General features: G+C 39.6%; 1 protein-coding gene across 1 annotated transcript in view; it reads right to left on the bottom strand.

Moving 5' to 3' along the window:
• LOC149321492 (nuclear pore membrane glycoprotein 210-like) overlaps nucleotides 1–23,155 on the bottom strand; it is a 131,188-nt gene that overhangs the window by 69,932 nt on the left and 38,101 nt on the right. Inside the window, exons 8-12 of the mRNA XM_089523152.1 lie at nucleotides 21,280–21,347; nucleotides 19,333–19,439; nucleotides 11,319–11,459; nucleotides 10,106–10,243; nucleotides 4,014–4,169 (exon numbers count right to left, since the gene is read on the bottom strand). Of these exons, the coding sequence (XP_089379278.1) occupies nucleotides 4,014–4,169; nucleotides 10,106–10,243; nucleotides 11,319–11,459; nucleotides 19,333–19,439; nucleotides 21,280–21,347 (610 nt within the window). The remainder of the gene's footprint in view (nucleotides 1–4,013; nucleotides 4,170–10,105; nucleotides 10,244–11,318; nucleotides 11,460–19,332; nucleotides 19,440–21,279; nucleotides 21,348–23,155) is intronic.

Genomic DNA, 23,155 nt, shown 5'->3' with positions numbered 1-23,155 from the left:
AAAGCTTTTAGAAGCCAAAAATGTAATATGGACTTTGAAGGATTCCCACTACTGATAAGAGAGTGGATGTAATCAGATCACTCTCCAACAGTTGGTGCATTGTAAGGAAGCAAAGAAGTACTAGGTGTCTGGCATATGTATGGTAGTAAAATGAAAACTATGATGTTACCATAGCATGTTAGTTTGCAAAGTGCAGCTTGTAGGATGCATGTGGCCCAAGGCTAGTTTTGGGAAACCCAGTTCTATCCAGGTATTTTTTTAAAAAAAAAAAAAAATTCCCCCCACCAAATAACTTCTAGGGTATGTGGGGGCATTTTGGTACATTTTTCATAAAATCATAGGATCACAGAGTTGGAAGAGACCACAAGGCCCATCCAGTCCAACCCCCTGCCATGCAGGAAATCACAATCAAAGCATCCCTGACAGATGGCCATCTAGCCTCTGCTTAAAGACCTCTAAGGAAGGAGACTCCACCACTCTCCGAGGGAGTGTGTTCCTCTGTCAAACAGCTCTTACTGTCAGGAAGTTCCTTCTAATGTTGAGGTGGAATCTCTTTTCCTGCAGCTTGCATCCACTGTTCTGGTTCCTAGTCTCTGGAGCAGCAGAAAACAAGCTTGCTCCCTCCTCAATATGACATCTCTTCAAATATTTAAACAGGGCTATCATATCACCTCTTAACCTTCTCTTCTTCAGGCTAAACATACGCAGCTCCCTAAGTCTTTCCTCTTAAGGCATAGTTTCCAGACCCTTCGCCCTCCTTTGGACATGCTCCAGTTTTCACTGTCCTTTTTGAATTGTTATGCCCAGAACTTGACACAGTATTCCAGGTTAGGCCTGACCAAGGCAGAATAGAGTGCAGCTATTATTTCCCTTGATCTAGACACTATACTTCTATTGATGAAGTCTAAAATAGTATTGGCCTTGGCTGCTGCATCACACTGTTGACTCATGTTCTACTTATGGTATACTAGGATTCCTAGATCCCTTTCACACGTAGTCTCTTTAAGCCAAGTGTCCCCCATCCTACATCTATGCAATTCATTTTTCTGCAATATGTGCAGTACCTTACATTTCTCCATGTTGAAATTCATTTTGTTAGTTTTGGCCTAGTTTTCTAATCCACTAATGTCATTTTGAATTTTTATTCTGTCCTCTGACGTATTAGCTACTCTTCCTAATTTGGTGTCATCTGAAAATTTGATAAGCATGCCCTCTATTCCTTCATCCAAATCATTGATAAAGATGTTGAAAAGCACTGGGCCCAGGACAGAACTCTGTGGCACCCCACTAGTCACCTCTCTCCATAATGAAGAGGAGCCATTGTTGAGCACCCTTTGGATTCGGCCAGTAAACCAATTACAAATCCATATAACAATTACCTTGTCTAGTCCACATTTTACAAGCTTGTTTGCAAGAATGTCATGGGGAACCTTGTCAAAAGCCTTAATGAATATATATATATATATATATATATATATATATGAGAGAGAGTGATCAGATTAGTCTGGCATGACTTGTTTCTCAGAAACCCATGTTGACTTTTTGTGATTATGGCATTCCCTTCTAAATGTTCACAGACTCTGTTTAAAGAGCTGCTCCAGAATCCTTCCTGGTATTGATGTCAGAGTAACTGGATGATAATTGTTGGGATCCTCCTTTTTTCTCTTTTTCAAGATGGAGACAATGTTTGCCCTTTTCCAGTCTGCTGGGACTACTTCTGTTCTCCAGGAGTTCTCAAAGATTATTGCCAATGGCCCTGAGATTACATTTGCCAGTTATTTTAATACTCTTGGAGGTAGTTCATCTAGTTCTGGAGACTCAAATTCATTTAGATTAACCAGGTATTCCTGTACTATCTCTTTATTTATTTTGTACTGAATTTCCCCTTTTCTGTCCTCTGCTCCATTTTCCTCAGGTTGACCACCTTTTTTCTTTTCTGTGAAGACTAAAGCAAAGAAGTTGTTGAGTAATTCTGCCTTTTCTCTGTCCCCTGTCAGCATTTGGCCACCTTCCCCACGCAGTGGCTCTACCATATCCTTCTTCTCTTACTTTTGCTGCTGACATACCCCTCCCCCCCAAAAAAAACCCTTTTGTTGTTCTTAAACTCTCTATCAAACTTGAGCTTATTCTGTGCTTTTGCTTTTCTCATTTTACCCCTACTTGTGCTCACCATTTGTTTGAATTTCTCCTTGGTGATTTCCCCTCTTTTCCATTTCTTATACATATCCTGTTTAAAACCTAGCTCAATTGAAAATTCCTTTGTCATCCATCCCAGTTTCTTGAGACACCTCCCATTTTTCCTCTTCATTGGAAGAGTTTGAAATTGTGCCTTCAGTATCTCCCTTTTGAGAAACCCCCATCAATCCTGACCTTCCTTCTTTTTTGACCTCAGGATTACCCCCAGTATTTCCCTGAGTTTATTGAAAACAGCTTTCCTAAAGTCTAAAATGTGTGCCTGACTATGCCTGACTTCTCCTTTCCACTGTATAACAAACTCCAGGAGGACATGATCACTGCCACCTAAGAATCCCATCACTTACACCCTATTAACCAGGTCATCCCTGTGGGTTAGGATCAGATCTAAAATAGCTGATCCTCTTGTTTCCTCTTCCACCTTTTAGACAATGAAATTGTCTTTGAGGCAAGTGAAGAATTTGCTAGACCTTAATGTTTTGGCTGAGTTTCATTTCCAACAAATATCAGGATAGCTGAAATCTGCCATCACTACTACATCCCTTCCTTCTGAGTGTTTGGTCATATGTTCTAGAAAGGCATCATCCAATTCTTCAGTCTGACTTGGGGGTCTATAGTGGACTCCCACAATAATATCCCTGTTGTTTCCCTCCCATTTAATTTTTATCCAGATGCTCTCCACCTGGCTTCCAGGATTTAAGTCCTGTATCTCTTCACAGGTGTAGACATCCCTGACATATAATGCTGCTGCGCCTCCTTTCCTAACAATAGTAATAATAATAACAAGAATACATTCACTTACCTGGAAATAAGCCTCACAAAGCACTATGGGATTTTGCACATGCATCTGTTCACTGATGTGAAGCTCAGGCAAGGCCAATAATTTATTCAGAAAATTACAAGGGAGTATAAGAGAAAAGAATCCAGTTTCTCAACAGGTGATAAGTACAGTTAACCATCTGTCTGGCATGTGAATACGAAAATATATCCAGGCACAGCAAGGTATATCAGTCATTATATATAAATACAACTGAGAATTGGGAACTCTGGTTCTGCAGAAGCATTAAAAGTTTATGGTTTTGCTATGGGGGAAATATAGATCATTTGGTAAACCAATTGAGAAACCTCCTGCTTTCCTTTTTGACCAAAGAATGCTTCATGTAAGCCAATCTTTATGTTTGTGCCTTTATTTCAATAATATGAATTTTGCAAGGTCTGTTGAAAGGAAGCAGATTTTTCAGCATCCATTCAGTAACTTCTCTAGGGTTTTAGTCTTCTATCAGTGACAGATAACAGGGCTATTGAATGTGTGGCCTTCTCAATGCCGATGGAGTCGAATATCCATCAGCCCCTGTCAATCTGGCCAGTGATAAGTGATGAATGAAGTAGTTAGTCAACATTTGGAGCACCACATGTTCCCTTTCTCTCATCTAGATATTAACATGTAAAATTGCTAATGAGAAAACACAGCATCATCTATTTATTTATAGCTTTCTACACAAAGAACTTGCATTTCCAATATGCATAATCTGCTATATTTTTGAACTTTATACTGCACATCCTACTTTATGGTATCTTATATAAAAGAAATAACTTTCAAAATATTTTTAGTTTAGCTTTAAGTTCTCACTCTAAACTGTGCCTGCTTAATAAACATAAATAATGTAAGAAAGTCCCTCTTATGAGAAAATCCCACTGCATGATTAATCACAGAAAGATTAATGGTTTAGGAGCACATCCATTTCTTGACTTTTATGTATACTTTGCAACACCTGACAACATCTTCTTGTAAGGAGAAAAAAAGTTTAAGTCTTGTTTACCTTCATTTCCCCATAATGTAGTGGATTTTGAACATCAATGGCACGTATCGTACCAACACCAATTTCATTTCCAGTTGTCATTACTCCCTTAACTGTTACTGTTGCAATGTTTTGATCAGATGAAGACCAGGTGAAGTTGCCACTTCCCCCATAAGCCTAGACAACAAACAAAAAACAAATAAAATTAAATTATTAGTTATATTACTAAAGTATTCTTACTCTCAGGTATACCCTTAAATTAATCATTCTGAAAATTACACTGACAAAAAGAATGTTTTAAATATAGCATTACTAGTTAGAAATCTGCCAAAAAAAACCCAAAACAAAACCAAAACCCTTCTGTTAAGTCAAAACATTAGAGATCCACAGACTATTGCATGTTAATTCCATAGTTCCTCGCAGAGATGTTTTTGTCTGATACTACAAGAAATCGCTCCACCTCTAGTTGCCCATCTCCTGCAAAAAAAATTTTGATACTCAGAAATGCCTCAGTGATTAATAGTGCCTGTAGTCAGCATATCATTTCGCAAGTCAGCACATAAGAGGCCTAGCTGATAGAACTGCTGTGTTTTTTAGAACTCCGATTAATTTCCTTTTACTGAAAGCTAGAGGCAGCCAACTGAATGTTTTAAGCCTCAGTGCAGCTAACCTGTGCACTACTGAATTTTTTCCCCTACCAATGGGAATTGCTAAGAAATATAAATGGTAAAGACGGGCAGAGAAAAGGGAGAAATTGATTTCTTGCTGTCATCATGTCTTTATTTTTAGCCTTAAGGGGAGGTGAACTGTGTATACTCATGGCTCCAAGAATTCATCAAAAGTCAGTCACTGACAACAATGAAGAGTGCCTGCATTTACCATGCTTCTCATAAAGGTCTAAACACTTTTGTTCACAAAACCCTTCCTATCTCCAAGGATTCAGCAGCTATACAATCTGTGTTGTCACATCTAAGCCCTTTCCTAAAAATAAAAATTGTTTTACAGAAACCATAGAAATCTAACACTTATTTCATTCTGTGAGTAAAGTATAAAGATACGATTGACACAATTTTTATAGCCTGTGACTATGGAAAGATGAATGATCTTGCACATGTAGCAGCAGGATAGCACTGTATGCTATGGATATCAGAGATATATACCATCTGTTTCAGCTCCACAGAGCTTCCCCACCACCACAAGTAGCAGTCTGCCAATGTCTATCAGATCTGTGTAATTAATTATGGCAAAGAGAAAAACTGTGAGAGCACAGTCCAGTACCAACATCTTTCTCTGCAAATTCCCCTCATCCCTCACTGCAATGTTTAGAATGCAGAATTGCTTCCTGAGTGCCAGCCCTAACTCCTTCTTGCATGTGGAGAACGGAACATATTGGAGGGAGGGGGAGGTTTGCACACATCAAGAATAATGTACTATACAATTATTCTGGAGCAGTATTACACTGTAGAAAAGAGAAACAGAGTTCAAAGAGGAAATAACTTTATTTTTCAGAATTTATTGTCCTCTACATTTTCCAAGTCAAAACCCTGAAAGAATTACATTTATGTAAGTCAGTGAATACTGTTAAAACTATCCTATACTTATTTAAACTGTTTGATATTTTAGAGATGGATAAATTAACTTATTTGATTAACAGCAACACCTTAGAAGGTTACAAAGTAGAATGGGAATGGGTGAAGCAATTTATAAAGGATCATTTGAGAGAATCCATATATATAATTTTAATTAAAAAAAATGAGATCTCTTTTGAGCTAGTGAATTTCACAAATAATACAATTTACAGTAAAAGTTCATAAAACAGTGTATCTGCAGATTTTGGTTTTGATTCCAATTTTGTATGATAGTAACAATGTATTTTCTGTATTCTCTTTCATTTTACATATACGTAAGTAGATCCGTCTACTTCCATCCTTAGACAGCTTTAAAAAGGCTGTTAAGACGGATCTCTTCTGGCAGGCCTTCCCAGAATAGAGAACCCGGCCTCAGAAAAACGTCTCGGAATAAGATACTGCTGCTGCCATTGATTGTTTTGCTGATGTGATGTTCTTGACCTTCTGGTCAGTTTTTAAGTTGTATGTTTTTATTGTTATTATTACTTTCTAAATTCTTCATTGTATTTAATACTTTTTTAAGGAGGGGAGGGTATGAGGGATTTTATATGTTCTGTATTTTTAACTTTGTTAGCCACCCTGACTGTTCTCAGAGGGGCGGGATACAAATAAATATTATTATTATTATACACACACACACACTTCAGAGATAGCTACATCTTTCTAGGAGACTATTAAGGATATTAGTAGAATGATTGAGGCCGGTTACAGACCGGCACTTTAGTGCATGACGAGCACGCACTAGGGTTACAAAAGGGCGGTGTGGAAGCACCGCCCTAACCCTAGTGCATGCTCGTCACGCACTAAACAGCGGCGGCCCTTCCATACGACCGCCATGCGCCCTGAACACAGAGCAGGAAGGAGCTCCGTTTCGGAGCTCCTTCCTGGTTTAGTCCGCTGGGCGCAGCCTTCAGACGGCTGCGCACAGCAGACTAAAAGAGAAAGGGGCCAAGCGGCCCCTTTCTCCTTCTCCCCGCCGCCGCGGGGTGTCCTTGGGGCTTTTTGCTTCTCAGCAGCCTGAGAAGCGGCTGATCAGGGCCTCAGCGGCTGCCGCTCTGCACACTGAGGCCCCGATACATCAGGGAAAGGGGCGGGTGCAGACCGCCCCAAATGGGTGGTCTATAACCCGCCTGAGTTATTATAGAAGAAAATGTGTTAGAAATGGTTAAATGTATTGAATTTTGGATAAAATAGAGAAGGATATTAGAAAGTCAATTAGATGTACTAATATGATGATGGAAGTTGGTAACACTTGAATAATTCCAGAATCAGACTCAACCGAAATAGAACTGTGAACCTGAAGAGATTGAAGGACGTCAAAGGAAAGAAGATTCTGGGTGTAAGAGGGGTGGGTACTAAGTTGGCGAAGTTATTTCTAGATATATTTTTATGCGTATCATTGTATTATATTGCATCATTGTATTAAGTTGTAAAATAAATTAAAATAAATAAAAACTATCCTATACTGTGCACTGCAAGAAAACGTGCATTACAAATTTGCCAGGATCTATGACAGTCCTTATCTGTAGTACAATGAGCCCTCCATATCTACAGACGTTTTTATCCATGGATTCAAGCATTCACAGCTTGAAAATATTTTTAAAATATATAAATTCTGAAAAACAAACCTTGATTTTGCCATTTTATATATAGGACACCATTGTACTATACTACTGTAATTAATGGGACTTGAGCATCCACAGATTTTGGTATCCATACTGGGTCCTAGAATCATAGAATCATAGAGTTGGAATGGACCGCAAGGGCCATCCAGTCCAACCCCATTCTGCCATGCAGGAAATCTAAATCAAAGCATCCTCGAAAGATGGCCATCCAGCCTCTGTTTAAAGACCTCTAAGGAAGGAGACTCTACTACACTCCGAGGGAATTTGTTCCACTGTCGAACAGCCCTTACTGTCAGGATATTCATCCTAATGTTGAGGTGGAATCTCTTTTCCTGGAGCTTGCATCCATTGCTCCGGGACCTAGTCCCTGGGGCAGCAGAAAGTTTGCTCCCTCCTCAATATCACATCCCTTCAAGTATTTATGATATCACCCCTTAATCTTCTCTTCTCCAGGCTAAACATCCCCAGATCCCTAAGTCTTTCCTCATAGGGCATGATTTCCAGACCCTTCACTGTTTTAGTCGCCTTCCTTTGGACACGCTTCAGTTTCTCAACATCCTTTTTAAATTGTGGTGTCCAGAACTGGACACAGTATTCCAGGTGGGTCCTGACCAGAGCAGACTAGAGTGGCACTGTTATTTCCCTTGATGTAGACACTATACTTCTACTGATGCAGCCTAAAATTGCATTGGTTTTGTTAGCTGCCGCAGTGCACTGTTGACTCATGTTTAATCTGTGGTCTACTTGGACTCCCAGATCCCTTTCACACGTAATCTCGTTCAGCCAGGTGTCCCCCATCCTATATCTGTTCATTTCATTTTCCCGCCCTAAGTGCAGTACCTTACATTTCAAACCCAGCAAATACCAAGTGCCCACAGTATTATGTACAATCGTCCTTCCGAATTCGCAGCTTTGGAACTCGTGGTTTTGATCATCCGGGAGGTTGCTGCCACCCGCTTCTGTCTCCCTCCCTCCCTCCCTCTCCTTTCAATCCCCTCTCTCCACTCCCTCCTTACCTCCTTCTTTTGCCCCCCACTGGGCCTAGCACGGCCTTGCAGGCTGGGAGGGGGCCTTCCCTCAGTTTGGGGGAAGTTAGCTAGCCTGTGGCAGCTGCCAGGGCCTGTAATCCATGCTGCGCTGGCTGGCCACCATGCCGTTTTCCTTTCCCACTGGGCACATGCCCCGCCCCCTCCAACACAACCAATGGTTGCCCATTTGTTTCCTTTCTCTGCCCCGTCACCCTGGAGCTGGATCACTTAGAGACATAAAAATCAACTGAAATATATAAATCTCATATAGATCAGCTAAGATACATAAATCAACTTCAATTAAGGTAGAAGGACAAGGGTCAAAAACACAGTGGCTGGATTAATTTCTGCCTACCACTTTGTAGACATATTAGCAGCATAATGATCCTTTGATTAGTATTTCTGGTACAAATACAATTTACTCTGGGTTTTGGTTTGATTTTAAGAGGAATACTTCAATGCTGTAGGTCTAAATTTTAACTATGCAGTTGTCCCTTGACATCTGCGACTTTGACACTCATGGTTTCGATTATTCGCAAGGTCAAAGCCACTGCTCATGCACTCTTCTTCCTCATCCCTCCCAGGCTTTTCCCCTGGGGAAGGAAAAAGCACGGGAGGGAGAAGCTGGTAAGAGTGTGCGTACCAATCCTGCCTCTTTCCAGGACAGAGAGCTGCCTCTTTCTTCAAGCAGCTCTCTGCCTTGGGAAGGAGTTTGGGGAAAGCAAACTTCCTCCTGTCACCAAAGCTCCTTGAAGCATTGGGAGGGAAGGAGAAAGCTTTGAATGCATGTTCCCGTGCCTTTCCAGTGCCTCAGAGGGCTTGCTAGAGCTATTTGAGACTTCAGAAGGAAGATGGGGCACACACATGTGCTCTGAATTTTGACTTTCACAAGGGGTCTTGTGCTCCTAAACCCCGTGAATGTCAAGGGTTGACTGTACTTAAAATTTAATCTACTGGAATTTGATATAAGTTTATTCAGAAACAAGAAGGGTGATATTCAATGGGACTTACTTCTAAGGAAGTCCACACAGGATTTCAGACTGTATAGTTAAAGGTAAAGCTGTTTCTTTCCAACATCTTTAAGTAAATGAAAGAAACCAGAAGTTTTCATCCAAAACAAAAAAATTGCCATTTTTGATAAACATAATTCATATTATATATCTCTCTCTTTTGAAGGAAATAATTCTTATATGGAGAGGATGAACAGCTTTGTAAACAATTCAAAGGATTTTACAGCCTTAATTAATATTGTGAAAAAAAATTACGTAACAGAATTTGTTTATTCTGAGGTATTTCTGTGATAAGATGACTTGTTAAATTGAAGCCATGGAAAGGGACAAAGTGTGAAAAGTACAAAAGAAAAGCCAGGGCTGCAAGATCTACTACATGAAAAGCCATGGCCTTTGCCTTCCAATAACAATGTTACTCCAACAGTGAATTAAGCAGAAGAAGCGAAGTATGTCAACTGCCAATGCTCCAGGGAGATACTCATTCTTCTCTGGAGATGGTAGTCAATAAAGCTTTTGACTTATGAAACCCACATGCAGTAAGCCACAAGCATTTTTATTTGTTTTCCATTTGTCACTTGCTACTAACCAAAATTATGTTCTGCAATCATACTTAATTTAAGAGGAAGGCTCCTTAATCATAAAGCTTTGTGGGAAAACAAAATGCAGCTTTTAAGAAGAGAGTGTCATATTGCAGATGAATAGTAACAAAATCTTATTTTCTAATAGAAACTCAATTGTAGCATCAAAAGTTAACACACACTAGAATCATAAAATTATCAGTACCTAGTCTTTAAAAAAATAATGGCTTTCTTCAATACTTACCTTTATTGTATACTGATATTCTCCTGCTTTTGGCTGCCATGGAAATGTCAAAATGCTTGGCAAAAGTGAAATTGGAACATAGATGTCTACTTCTTGTGAGTTTTGTACTGGAACAGGTAATGTGTGTACACCTCCATCCTATTAAAGCAAATATGCAGTGCTTATTTTTCAAAAAGAAGGAAATATTTATCCTTATCTTAAAATACACTATTTCAGAAGATACTCAGGGATTCTTCACATATACACAAACATTTAAGCCACAAGGTTGTGAGTTTGATCCCAGTGGCTCCAAGGTTCACTCAGCCTTCCATCCTTTCGTAGGTCAGTAAAATGAGTACCCAGCTTGTTGGGGGCAATTACCTTACAGATTGGAAACCGCTTAGAGAGTGCTGAGTTCACTGATCAGTGATACAAAAATGTAAATGCTATTGCTACTGCTACAGCTACATAGTCTCTTCAAATCTGGCAGGTGACAACTGGAGTGAGGTGCTTCTGAGCTGCAGCTACAGCATTTGAGGATAAAGCAAGGATTCTATGTTTGAATACTTACCACCCATGAGTTTAAAGTTGTTTGTTTATGGTGGTTATTTTGCATATCTGGAGCTAGTACTTTAGATTACAATTGCGTCCTAACTTCTCCTAAATTGGATGTTTTATTTTGTACACATTGGCTACTTGCATTTAAATTTCCCCCTCAGAAATAAGTCCTAGTGATGTGAGAAAAGCTGTTATCACTCAGTCCTAAATTTATTTATTTTAAACTAAGTCTCACTGGTCAGAATCCAAAGGTACATTTATGGTGAATGTCATTCTTTCTGTCACAATCATCACTTCTCCTTCCCTTTGCAGGCTTCTGTATGCCTTACAAAACCGATCTGGAAGACTGGGAAATCTTCTGGAGCAGGTATTTGGCACTACAGTTCAAGAGGGAGACAGGAAGATATAAAACCTGGTTCTGCTAGCACTGGATATGGAAGAATGCCATTGGTTCTTGGCAAATGAATTCAGCTGTACTTCCAAGTATAATTTTTAGGATACATTGCAAATATGCAACTAAAGAATGGAAAGTAAGTCCTATTGAAATTAATTTTATTTACTTTCAGATACTTTGCTGAAATCTGTTGTTTAAATTTATTATCCATTGCAAACAATGCAAGTACCAAGTTCAATCTGAAACAAATTCCAAATAAATTCTTTATTTAAAGAGATATACCTGATCTACAATAGAGATTAATGTAGCACTAATAACAGTGTGACCCTCCTTCATCACTTTCACATAATGATATGAACCGTTCAAAGAGGACTGGAGAATCTTGAAGTATTCCTTTGGGAAATGCACATCAATTCGGAGATTCTGAAATGAAAAAGTATCAGAATATGCTCTCAACAAAGCAACAGCAAAATACTGTATCACACTTCTGATTTGATACAGTATAATTAGTGGCACTAATCACCAATATCCACTTAATAAATATCGGTATCCTATGAACCCCTTCTTTTCCCTTCATTTTTTCTTGAAATACTTCAAAAGACCAATAAAATTTAACAATCTTTAAACAACACATTAATATGATTGTTGTGCTATACAGAAGGAAAATAAAAATGCAAACTAGGATTTTAGATAGCCATAATATTTCTTTCAAAAAAAAGAAAAAAAAGAAACTGGGATAGATAGAAGAAGGAAAGCTTTTCAAATTTTCTTAAGTGGTAATACTGTCAAAGAATTAGCAGTAGAACACTCTACTCTTCCCGTTCAAGGAGTCTATCACCACTGTGTGTGTTTTGTGTGCCTTCGAGTCATTCCTGACTTATGATGACGCTAAGGTGACCCTATCACAGGGTTTTCTTAGCAAATTTCTTCAGAGGTGGTTTGCTTTTGACATCCTCTGAGGCTGAGAGAGTGTGATTGGCTGAAGATCACGCAGTGGGTTTTCATGACTGAGTAGGGAACTGAACTCTGCTCTCCACAGCCCAGCATTCAAACCACTGCATCATGCTGGCTCCACCCAAAGACAAAACACCAGATATCTACAGCTTCTTCTTTCACAGTGAGATGAAATGGTACCTTTCAGAGGTGCAGCGACCATAATATCACCTCCAGTTCTCACTCCAGGAAAAACTAAAACTAGTTGGTGTCCACTTTGAAAAACAACAAGGCCACTTGCGATTCTGATAACTTTTTCTGAGTTGCAATTGGCCTTTGGAATTTCGGAAATGAAGACTAGCTATTGCTTCTTTGGACTCTTTCTCATTACACAACCATACACTATATTTCCACTTTAACTGCCATGACAACATCCTATGGAATCAGGATTGACTCCTTTGATGTAGGGTAAAAATATCTTCTCTTTGGGTGGTTGTTTGTCTTCACTTCTATGGGTTTTTCTGAGATTGGAACACTTTGAAAAGCAAGTCCTGGAAATAACAACAAAAAAACCCACAACATGGTCCCGATATGTGGATGACACTTTCACCATCTTGAGCCACAGAGAAGAAGATCTGACCGTGTTTTTGAAACATCTGAACAACTTCCACCCAAACATCCAATTCATGATGGAAAAAGAAGATTGCATTCCTGGATGCCCTGGTCACCCACAAACTGAACCAACAGTTGGGCCACACAGTATACACAAAACCTACACACATGGACAGATACCTACACAAGAACTCCAACAATTACCCAGGACAAAAAAGAAGCACAATAAAAATACTGGTGGACCAGGCAAAAAGGATCTGGGAACCCCACTTCCTGGAAGATGAATTGAAGCACCTAGACTGGGCTCCACAGGCTAATGCTTACTCCAGCTCAGACATCAAAAGGGCCTCTAGACCCAGAAAAACCCATGGGAGTGAAGACAAACAACTACCCAAAGGGAAGGTATTTTTACCATACATCAAAGGAGTCACAGAGAGAATAGGGGAACTGATGAGGAAACACAACCTACAAACGATCTACAAACCAAACAAGAAAATCCAGCTCAGCAAAGGACATGAGAGACCCTCCCAAAATTGCAGGAGTTTATCACATACCATGCAGCTGCAGACAAGTCTGCATAGAGACCACCAAATGCAGCATTCAAACACGAATCAAGGAATGCAAGATGCTGCAGGCTGGGTTAGCCAGAATAATCAGCAGTAGCAGAACATGTTATAAACCATCCTGGGCATAAAATGCTGTTTGAAAACACTGAAATTCTGGACCATGCCAACAACTATCAGGTCAGAATGCACAGGGAAGCCATTGAAATCCATAAATACCTGGACAGCTTCAACAGGAAAGAAGAAACCCTTAAAGTAAACAAAGCTAAGCTACTAGTCCTGAAAAACGGCAAAATCAAGACCCAGCCCATGCAAATAAAAACCACCCAAGGTAAGGGGGGTTTCCCAGGAGACAACGGATCACTAATTAATTAGACACCCTGAGGCCTTACCATTCAACAACAGAACAATAAACAGCTTAACATGCAAATCACTTCCCCTCAACCAACAGTATATATACCCCATTCTCTTCCATACCAGCATTCTCTGAAGATGCCAGCCACAGCTGCTGGCGAAATGTCAGGAAAAAAAACTCTTCTAGAACATGGCATCACAGCACGAAAACCCCACAAAAAACAATCTATGCTGTACTGGTTAAATTGTTCATCTGCTTTGAGTGCTTCCTCCATATTTCTGGTCTGGTTCTTGCTAAGACTCTAAATTTTGAATTTTTCTTCCTTTTTAATTTGTCCATTGTGAACAATGTCTAAAAACCATTCACATGTGGTAACTTACATCTGTACATTGATGGAATGCTACACCCAGTTTGAAGGCTACTTGCTGGTGAGGGTGTAAAGAGGTTGATAGGTACATTCATCTTTGGTAGAAATGTCCCTGTACAGCAAAATTTTGGTCAGATGTTTACTCTGAAATCAGTAAAATCAGAAGCCCGGAAGATATTGTCTCACTGGCAATATGTCTTTTATCTCTTTTTCTCCAAGACTATAAGCATCTGTCACACAAAGCTCTTATTACATGACTATGTATAGCAGTGAGATTTGAAATTGTCTCAATATGGAAAGATCTTCAGGGACTATCATTCGTTTGTGATGCACATTTATCTGAGATATCACTGTATATGAACACACGAAGAACACCAGTAAAACTGCTTCAAAATGCAACTTTATTAGGTAACTGTCATATTACTTGGTTTCTATACTTCAAGTTTGTTAATAATAAATCTGATGTTGTTAATCCTCCAAAGTGTCATTGAATGATGTACTACTTTCTATCCCTGACTGACAAAAACATGATGGACATATGGTTCATTCATTTACTATAGTCATTTCATTGAAAATTACCAACCTTATGGCTAAAATTGATGTTTCTTATTCAATTTATTTACTTACTGAAATGGGTCATTCTATGATTTGTTTTAATAAAATTTTAAATAATAAGAACTCTTCGCTATTGTTTGTTTTCTCTCTTGCTTAGTTTTTTAGACCTTGCAGTCTGTTTTCTTCTTGATTTTTCCCTCTCCTCTGTTTAGGTGCCCAACTGACAACTACAATAGCCTTTTCTGCCTTTTCAACCATATATGGGATTGCAGTCATTTTTCTCTCATCATGTCCAAAGAGGTGAAATCTTCTTCCTGTTAGTGGATACAAAGTTCCAATTTTGAGCAGGGAAATCCATTTGTAGAATAATACTGATTACTCTCATGGTATGGGAACCCCCTGAGTCCTGGACTTGTCATCTCAGAGGTTTTGATCGACCTGGGAAGGCTAGCCACATGACAAATTGGATGGAAGTCTTCGCACTTCTCTGGCTTCACTGAGCATAAATATCTCTCCAAATCAGAACAGATACTGCCATCATGCAATCTTAAAGAAGCAAGCAAGGACGCTCCAGGTCCCAATACTTATTCGGTGAGACAGATAATCTTTTCAGCTGGGCCAGAAGGTCAATAAGGTCAATTTTGGCATAATCTGTACAGGCCTATATCAATGTGGAGGCAGACAACCTGATCATGAACATAATTCATTCATGGGAATGGAGCCTTCATCATAAAATATTTTGTCAGGTTCAAGAATGGTTGGGTCTGCTAGAAGAGGTCTAGAGGGCATCACTAAAAACAGCAGACTTCAAAGGTTTTTCCTGAAGGACTGGTGTCCACAACCAGGAAGTCAGAATGTCCTAATGTGATCTGTATTCCATTCCTGTACCTTGCTCTGCCTCTTCTTATCAATGTCCTGAGAAAGACGAGGGTAGAATGTACTTAAGTATTCCTAGTGAAACCACTTTGGCTACAAAAGTCTTGGTGAATTTTTAGAGATCCAGCATTTAGTAACATCCCAACCTTGGTTTTCTCAATCCAAGCAGACCTTCCTTCTTTGGGCCCAATCCTACAATCCTAGTCTTGCATTAGACTTAGTTTCTGGATGAAGACTGCAGACTGAATGAATCATTGCTATCTGTTCAGAGATCATGTTATACCAAGATTATACCTAGCAATGCCTTTAGGGGGAAAGAAACAAAGGTGTGCTTTAGTTTCTAAAAGCACAAAGGCTATCTCACAAAAAGTTTCACAAAACGTTCTAAAGAACTAAAAACTGTGAACATTTTTGTGGTACATTGGATGGTTCTAAGAAAGCCAGTAACCAGCTGTGGATTGTTTTCTCCATGAATCACTACAACTATCCTCATTTTTTCCCTACATGATAAATAAGCTGCACGGTAAATATTTTTTTTGTACTTTGGATCAAACATTGAACAGAACACAGACTGTAGTCAAGAGAGAAGGAGAAGGCTAGGAATAGGAAAGGCACATGAAATAGCTAGAAACTATTTTAAAGAGTAAAGATATACAACTGAGCACCAAATTTACAAATGCCCAAACCATTGTTTGGATGTGAGAGCTGGACAGTGAAAAAAGCAGATAAAAAGAAAAGCAACTCATTTGAGATGTGGTGCTGGAGTAGAGAGCTGGGATATCATGGACAGCCAAATAGACAAATGAGTTCTTGAACAGATCAAAGCAGAAATACCCCAGGAAGCCAAGATGATCAAATTGACGCTGTCATACTTCAGCCACATCATGAGAAGCCACAACTTATCAGAAAAGACAATAATGGTGGGAAAGGTTGAGAGTAATAATAATAATAATAATATTTATATCCTACCTCTCTATGCAACACAACCGGAGCAGCTTATACACTAAATTACATGATTCTGTATCTCAATACCCCCTCCCCAAACACAATTAAACAGTTTACAGATTAAAACATATCTTAAAATAATAACAAATCAACAATGGCTGTTGCCAAAATCAGGGAATAACAAGTTCAACTTATTTGGTGGCTGGGTATCTATTCAGGAAAGGCCTGCCAGAAGAAATCCATCTTAACAGCTTTTTTGAAGCTATTTAAGGTGGTAATGTGACAGATCTCATCCAGCAGGCCATTCCCTAATTTGGAAACGGTTGCAGAAAAGGTCATCTGGGCAGTTGCAGACAATCTAGTTTTTATGGGTTGCAACAGATTCCTCCCAGAGGACATGAGTGCGTGGGCTGGGTTATATGAGAGGAGACAGTCCTGAAGATAGGTTGGACTCAAGTCATTTAGGGCTTTAAAAGTGATAACCAACACCTTATACTGTGCTTGGAAACTAATGGGCAGCCAGTGGAGCAATCTTAAGATTGGTTTAATATGGTCTCCCCTGGTTTTACCTGAGACCAGCCTGGCTGCCATGTTCTGTACTACTTGAAGTTTTCGAACTAAGCACAAGAATAGCCACATGTGGAATGTATTACAGAAACTGAGTAGAAAGAGAGGACATGAATCTGCAGGGCCTAAGTAGAGCAGTGGAGAATAAGGAGGCCTGGAGATATCGCATACAAAAGTCACCATGAGTCAAGGATGACTTGAGGGCAGTTAACAACAACAGCAAATAAGCTGCTAAATATATTTCATTATGGTCAATATTAATGCTCAAAATGTGGAAACTATTACAACATGCAAACCAACTTGTAACGACAAAGTATCAGGACTACCATATATGCTCGACTATAAGTCGAGAAATTTATGCCCCAAAATTGACCCTAAAATTTTGAGTAGACTTATATAAGGGTCAATACATCAGTAGTGCTTAGAAAGGTCCTAAAGCAAGCAAGCCTGATCACCAATTCCTTCCCTCTCCAGTCCATTTTGTAAGTCCTTGCTTCCTATCAGAAAAACTCTCCATTTAAAACAACTTGCTTCTCTCTCTGGTCTGTTTGCAAACCTTTGCTTCCTATTGGAAAACCTCTCCATTTAAATCCACTTGCTTCTTTCTCTAGTCCATTTTGCAAGCCATGGTTTTCTGTGAAAAAACTTCTCCACTTAAATCTATTTGCTTCTTTCTCTGGTCTGTTTAGCAAGCCCTGGTTTCCTATAGAAAAACCTCTCCATTTAAATCCACTTGCTTCTTTCTTTGATCTGTTTTGCAAGCCCTGGCTTGCTATAGAAAAACCTCTCCATTTAAATCCACTTGCTTTTCTCTCCGGTCCCTTTTGCAAGACCTTGCTTCCTATGAAAACAACTCTCCATTTAAAACTACTTGCTTCCTTTCTCAATCCGATGTTAAAACCTCTCCTCCAGCATCTGGGAATTGGTTGGGAGAGGTCCAGAGAAGGAGGGACCGAAGTGCTATTTCTCCCTTTCCGTCCTTCCTTATAACCCACTAAGTTTTACCCTTGACTTATCCATGGGTCATATCAAAATCCAGGATTTTGACCTGAAACCTTCCCTTAACTTATGCACGAGATCAACTTGTAAATGAATATATATGGTAGATGTTGGTACATTCATTATACTTAAGGAGCACAAGTCCTGATTTTCACTTAAGGCAGCTTGCATTTTTATTTGCTATGCTGTTGTGGGTGGGGCCTGCACGCCAGCCTGCATCTTGCCCAGAATCTTCTAATTGGCAACACGTGGGAAACAAACTTACTCAAGGCACTGGAGAAATGCTTTTAAACTTTACTTGAACACAACCTTAACAGTAACAACACCCGTCGCCAGTTCCAATTCCCATCCCCAGTGTGTCAGGCTTTTCCAGCCCCTTTAGGTTTCCTCGGCGTCCTTGCCCTTTCTCCCGCTTTGGCCTCCTCCGTGCTTCTCCAGGGACTCCCGCTCCGACTTCTCCCAGGCAGTAGGGGCCGGGGCCTGCTGCCAGCACCCTCCTTTGGCGTCCCACCACTCCTGTTCCAGGCTGCCCCCTTCCTTCTCTCGCCACTCTCCCTCCTTGGGATATCTGAAGTCCCCCTCATCCTTAGGGTCATGCAACCGTACCTCCAGGTGAGGTCCCACTCTCAGCGTCCCATGTCGCCCTTGCAGGGATACTGGCCGACCCTGTCTCCGGGGGTTCCGAGTGACCTGGCCTTTCCCTAGTCCAGCTGCCTCTCCGCGTCCCCCTCTTCCGCGTCCTATTCCTCTCCCTGCGCTCCTCTCCCTCGCCTCTTATACCCCCGGGTCCTCCTTTCCTCCGCCCCTAGACCCTCCCCCGGGCTCTGCTCCTTCATTCCTTCCACCTGACCCATCTCGTCCCTCCGAACTCTCCCATCATCCATCCCCACTTCGCTACAGCTGTCTGTAGCTTTTGCAGGAGTCTGATACAATGGATAATGTCTCAGGGTCAGGGGTTTCCCAGCAGACAATGAGCAGACACTAATCCTCCTTTGCAGACCCTCCCACCCTGAGGCCTGCCCTTAGCAACAGAACAATACACATGCAAATCACTCCTGCCTTTCCAGGTCACACAATATATATACCCAAGTCCTTTCCAGGCAAGTATTCTCTGAACACGCCAGCCACAGATGCTGGTGAAACGTCAGGAAGAAACTCTTCTAGAACATGGCCACATAGCCCGAAAAACCCACAAAAAACTATGATAATGTCACTGCTTGAATTTAAGCATGTCAACCTCTTGTTAAAGACAAGGTGAAAAGATAAAATAAAGAAGGTAATAACCAAGCAACCTTAAAAGAACATACACAGAGAGAAAAAGATTGAGATTTCAATTTACTACCTCAACTATCAGCTTGAGGTCTGCTTCTCTACTTCTCTGTGTGTTTGTTCATTTGAGTTTCCTTGTTTTTAATCTTAATTTGGAATGTGATTTTTCTACTGGTTTAAATTAAGTTCTGATGTTTTCACTAGACATTTAGAAAAACACATTTAAGATGAAATCTGTACCCTTATTTTACTTACATCAGATAAATACACCTTATTGCTTGATTTATCGTATACTTCGATAGTGATTTCATAAAGCCTTTCTGTTTCCAAGACCCAACTGTCACCTGGACAAATTAAAAATCCTGCAAAGCATATTGAAATCATAAATTCCCACATAGTACATATTTTATCAAAACAGAGTAAGATCAGAATAATATTAACAGTTATTCTATAAAAATTGTTTTCTATAAAAATACAGCTTTGGGGGTTAAAAAGCAGCTTCCTGTTATCAGCTCAGCAGTCATCAAATTCTGAGAGTGAAATAAAGTGCTTTATCTTTGTTATTTGTTTTAATGTTTATTACCATATTCATCAGCACAAAAGAGGCATTTAGGAGGAACACAATAAACATTTAAACAATATGCTTTTAATAAATAAATCAAGCACTAAAAGCAGAGGACATAATATCTATAGAGTTAAGAAGTCAGAGATCTAGAAGGTCTAAAAATATCTAAAAGATCTGCACAAATAAATAGGTTTTCACTGAGTAGTGTATCTACCTTCTCCCATATCAACCTATCCCTCTCTCTCTCTTTCTCTCTTTTTTTTTTTTGCTGCCCTCCTCTAGCACTTTCTAGCAGTGAATTCAAAGTACCTAACCAAACTACAGATCACAAGATTGTAAAGGCTGTATCCATCATAATTAAACAGCTATCCAACTACTACAGCTGTGTAGTATAGACACACTCTTAGTAGCAAAATATCAGAGGAAACTTCCTAGAGAAAGTATTCCAAAGCTGGTGCCCTAAAAGAAGAATAAGGGCCCAGTGCTCTCCGTTACTGGCACTTCTTATAGGTTCATACATGGACAGGTTCATGTGGGAGAAGGTAGTGAATTGCTCTATGGATTTCAATCAAACTACAAACCCCACAGTTCCATGAGATGGAGCCACAACAGTTGAAGTGGTATCAAATTACTGTAACTGTGCACTGTAGCTACACCCAATGAATACAATTTCAGGCAGCCAGAGAAAGAAGATTAACCAAAGAGAATTATAAGTTAAAATGACATCAATCCGATCTTCAGCATATCAAAAGACAAGAACACATGGGAAATTACTAATGAGCCATAAAAATTATGTCCAGGTATAAGACAGTTGGGGAGGACACTTGGAGACACGGGAAAGCAAAGAATTAAGAAAGGGAGACAGCTCATGTCAATATTTATCAGACAGCTCATGAACTGATCTGATAATACTGAAAATTTGCTTTCTGCACATTAGATACTAGGTACTTGAGAATTTGAATGAATGGAATGTACTGTAATGGTTGCTATCCAATAATTATCAACTCCTAATGGTATGAATTATGATAAATGAATGTCAACACACTCTTGCCTGCTTGAGGATCAATGTCTGCTGGGTGTGCCCATATTTATGTCCCACTAATGAGACCAATACACTTTATTGGGACATAGTCAGGGGTCTTCTAAGCCATGGCACTATAGAATGTCCTCTTCCTGGAAATCTGATCATCACCACCACTCTCTTATGCACTAAGTTAAAACACGCCTGTTCATCAAGGTCTTTGGGCCTCGTTAATTCATCCAAAACTGTTGTGCATATTTTTTAAAACTTTTAAATCTGTTTTTTAACTCATTCATAATGTTTAATAGGTTTTTACCTTATTTAAATTATTTTACACTTTTTAAACTATTTGTTTCAATGCAATTTGTAAACTGCCCTAAGACTATTTGATATAGGGCGGGGTATGAATATTTTAATAAATAAATAATAATTCAACATGTAACTTTGGATACAGTACTATAAACTCTGGATCTAATAATATAATATTATAATGACACAATACTTAAGTAACACTGGATATAAATTAATACCAAAGTGTGATGGCTAATGATATTTACTTTATCGTTTTCAAAGAAAACTTGTTCAGAATAACAATAAACAACCAACCAACACCAACCTAAATATCCGGGGTGCACAACATAAATGGTGCCATTTGGTAATTTGGAAGCACCTTGCATTGAAATGCTTAACAATTAGTCAAGGAAAAGGGAGTTTTATAAAGAAACATTGAGGTCAAAGCAGACACAGGAGAAAGATGGCTCTCCCTCAGGGTTTGCTGATTTGTGGGGAGAATGCACTGACTGCAGCACTGGCTCCCACAATAGACTAACAAGTGATGTGCAGTCTGCTCCCTCTCAGAGTAAGGATGGCTCAGCCATACTTAATCAGTTACAAGCTGTACCATTATTATTTTTTCTATTTTGCATGCACGAATGCATGGATGCTCTGTTAGTAGCAGCCAATTGCCTTCCTCATCCAGCCCATTGGTTACCCCATGTAAATGTATACTGGACTGTATGGTCAATTTACTGCCCATACAGCACACCAGTGTGCCCAGTGACACATTGGCACAGCATGATCATGCAGCCCCCTTTATCTTCATCACCCCCTGCAGCTTGCAAATTGGTGCAAAAGCTTGCCACCATGGAGAGCCATGGAAGGCAGCCTTAAAGCCATCCTGGAACAACAAGTTTTTCTTCTCCCCCATGGCCCCCTGTTTAAGTATCCAGTTAACTATTGTTTTTGTTAAATCCATCATTGGTAATCTGATGTGTTTATCATCATTTTGTTTCACATGCCTCCCTCCAGGTCCACATCACATGATATTTTCCTCTTTTTTGCTTAAATTGGAGCAATCAATGTTTTTTATTTTTTTGGCTCTGGTATTAAGTCTTGGAGCATAGCTTGGGACCATTTTAGCCACATGCCTTGCCTGGCCAAGAGGGATCTGAAACAGAGTGGGGCAGTTTCTTTCACTCTGTGTGGACAAGCCCTCAAATAAAAGTACTAGAAATTAACTGTTTGAGGGGATAACACTTTTAATAAACTTTCCTTCATCCTGATCTTTTCTGATGAACTATAGTTTAATCAGAGACAGGCATCTGTGCTCTACCTAGATAACTTAGTTACCACACCCAACGGCAAGGGATCATAGCAGGGTCTATTTTCACAAAGTTTATAGAAGCATCATAGCTGACCCATGGTTTGAAGAAACCACAGTTTCCCTAAGTATGGACACAACAGGCAACTACAGTGCCTTTAACGCAGCTTTCAGCTTATGCTGAAAGCCAGGGAACAGGAGAATGGATGGTGTGTGTATCCTTGGTGCGCGCACCGCACATCATGCACAAGCCCCATTATATCCAATGGGGCTTTAGCATACGTGCTATTTGCCTTATATGGGTGTGTGTGTCTGGAATGGATCCCCTGTGTAAGGGTGCACTGTATTGTTTGTTTAAAAAGGGAAGTATCTGCTTCTGAGCTCTTCATAACTGGATAGTTGTGATTTTGCAAGATTGAGGTTTGCCATGGTTTCTTCATATAGTGAACAATTCCATTATGTCTAATAACATTTATAACTGGAACATGCAAATGAAAAAATTAATCTGTGGGTGTACAATTAACAGTAACCAGTTAGGCTGAAAAACACTAGAGGGCATGGTGGGACTGCACTGACTCACAACAATGTAGAATTATGTGTTTCAATATGCTATATAGCTTTACTCAAGCAGTGTAAAAATAACATGATGGTTTAGATATAAAAGCCTCTCTTTAGAGTTCTCCACTGTAGCATATATAACAATTGCTGAATCTCCCTTTCCATCCTATCAATGGCACTACAGTTGGCTCTCTATATCTACTGATTTTTTATCCACACATTCAACCACCATCAATGGTTTAAAAACATTAAAAAATTCAAAAAAGCAAAGCTTGTTTTTTGCCATTTTATATAAGGGACACTATGCCATTGTATTTAATGGGATTTGAACATC

This window comes from Sceloporus occidentalis, unplaced genomic scaffold, assembly GCF_023333645.1.
Source record: "Sceloporus occidentalis isolate IW3139 unplaced genomic scaffold, rSceOcc1.0.p SCAF_1, whole genome shotgun sequence".
In the NCBI taxonomy this organism is placed as follows: Eukaryota; Metazoa; Chordata; class Lepidosauria; order Squamata; family Phrynosomatidae; genus Sceloporus; species Sceloporus occidentalis.
Note: the sequence above shows the minus strand (reverse complement) of the source record. Positions and strands in the feature narration are given on the sequence as shown.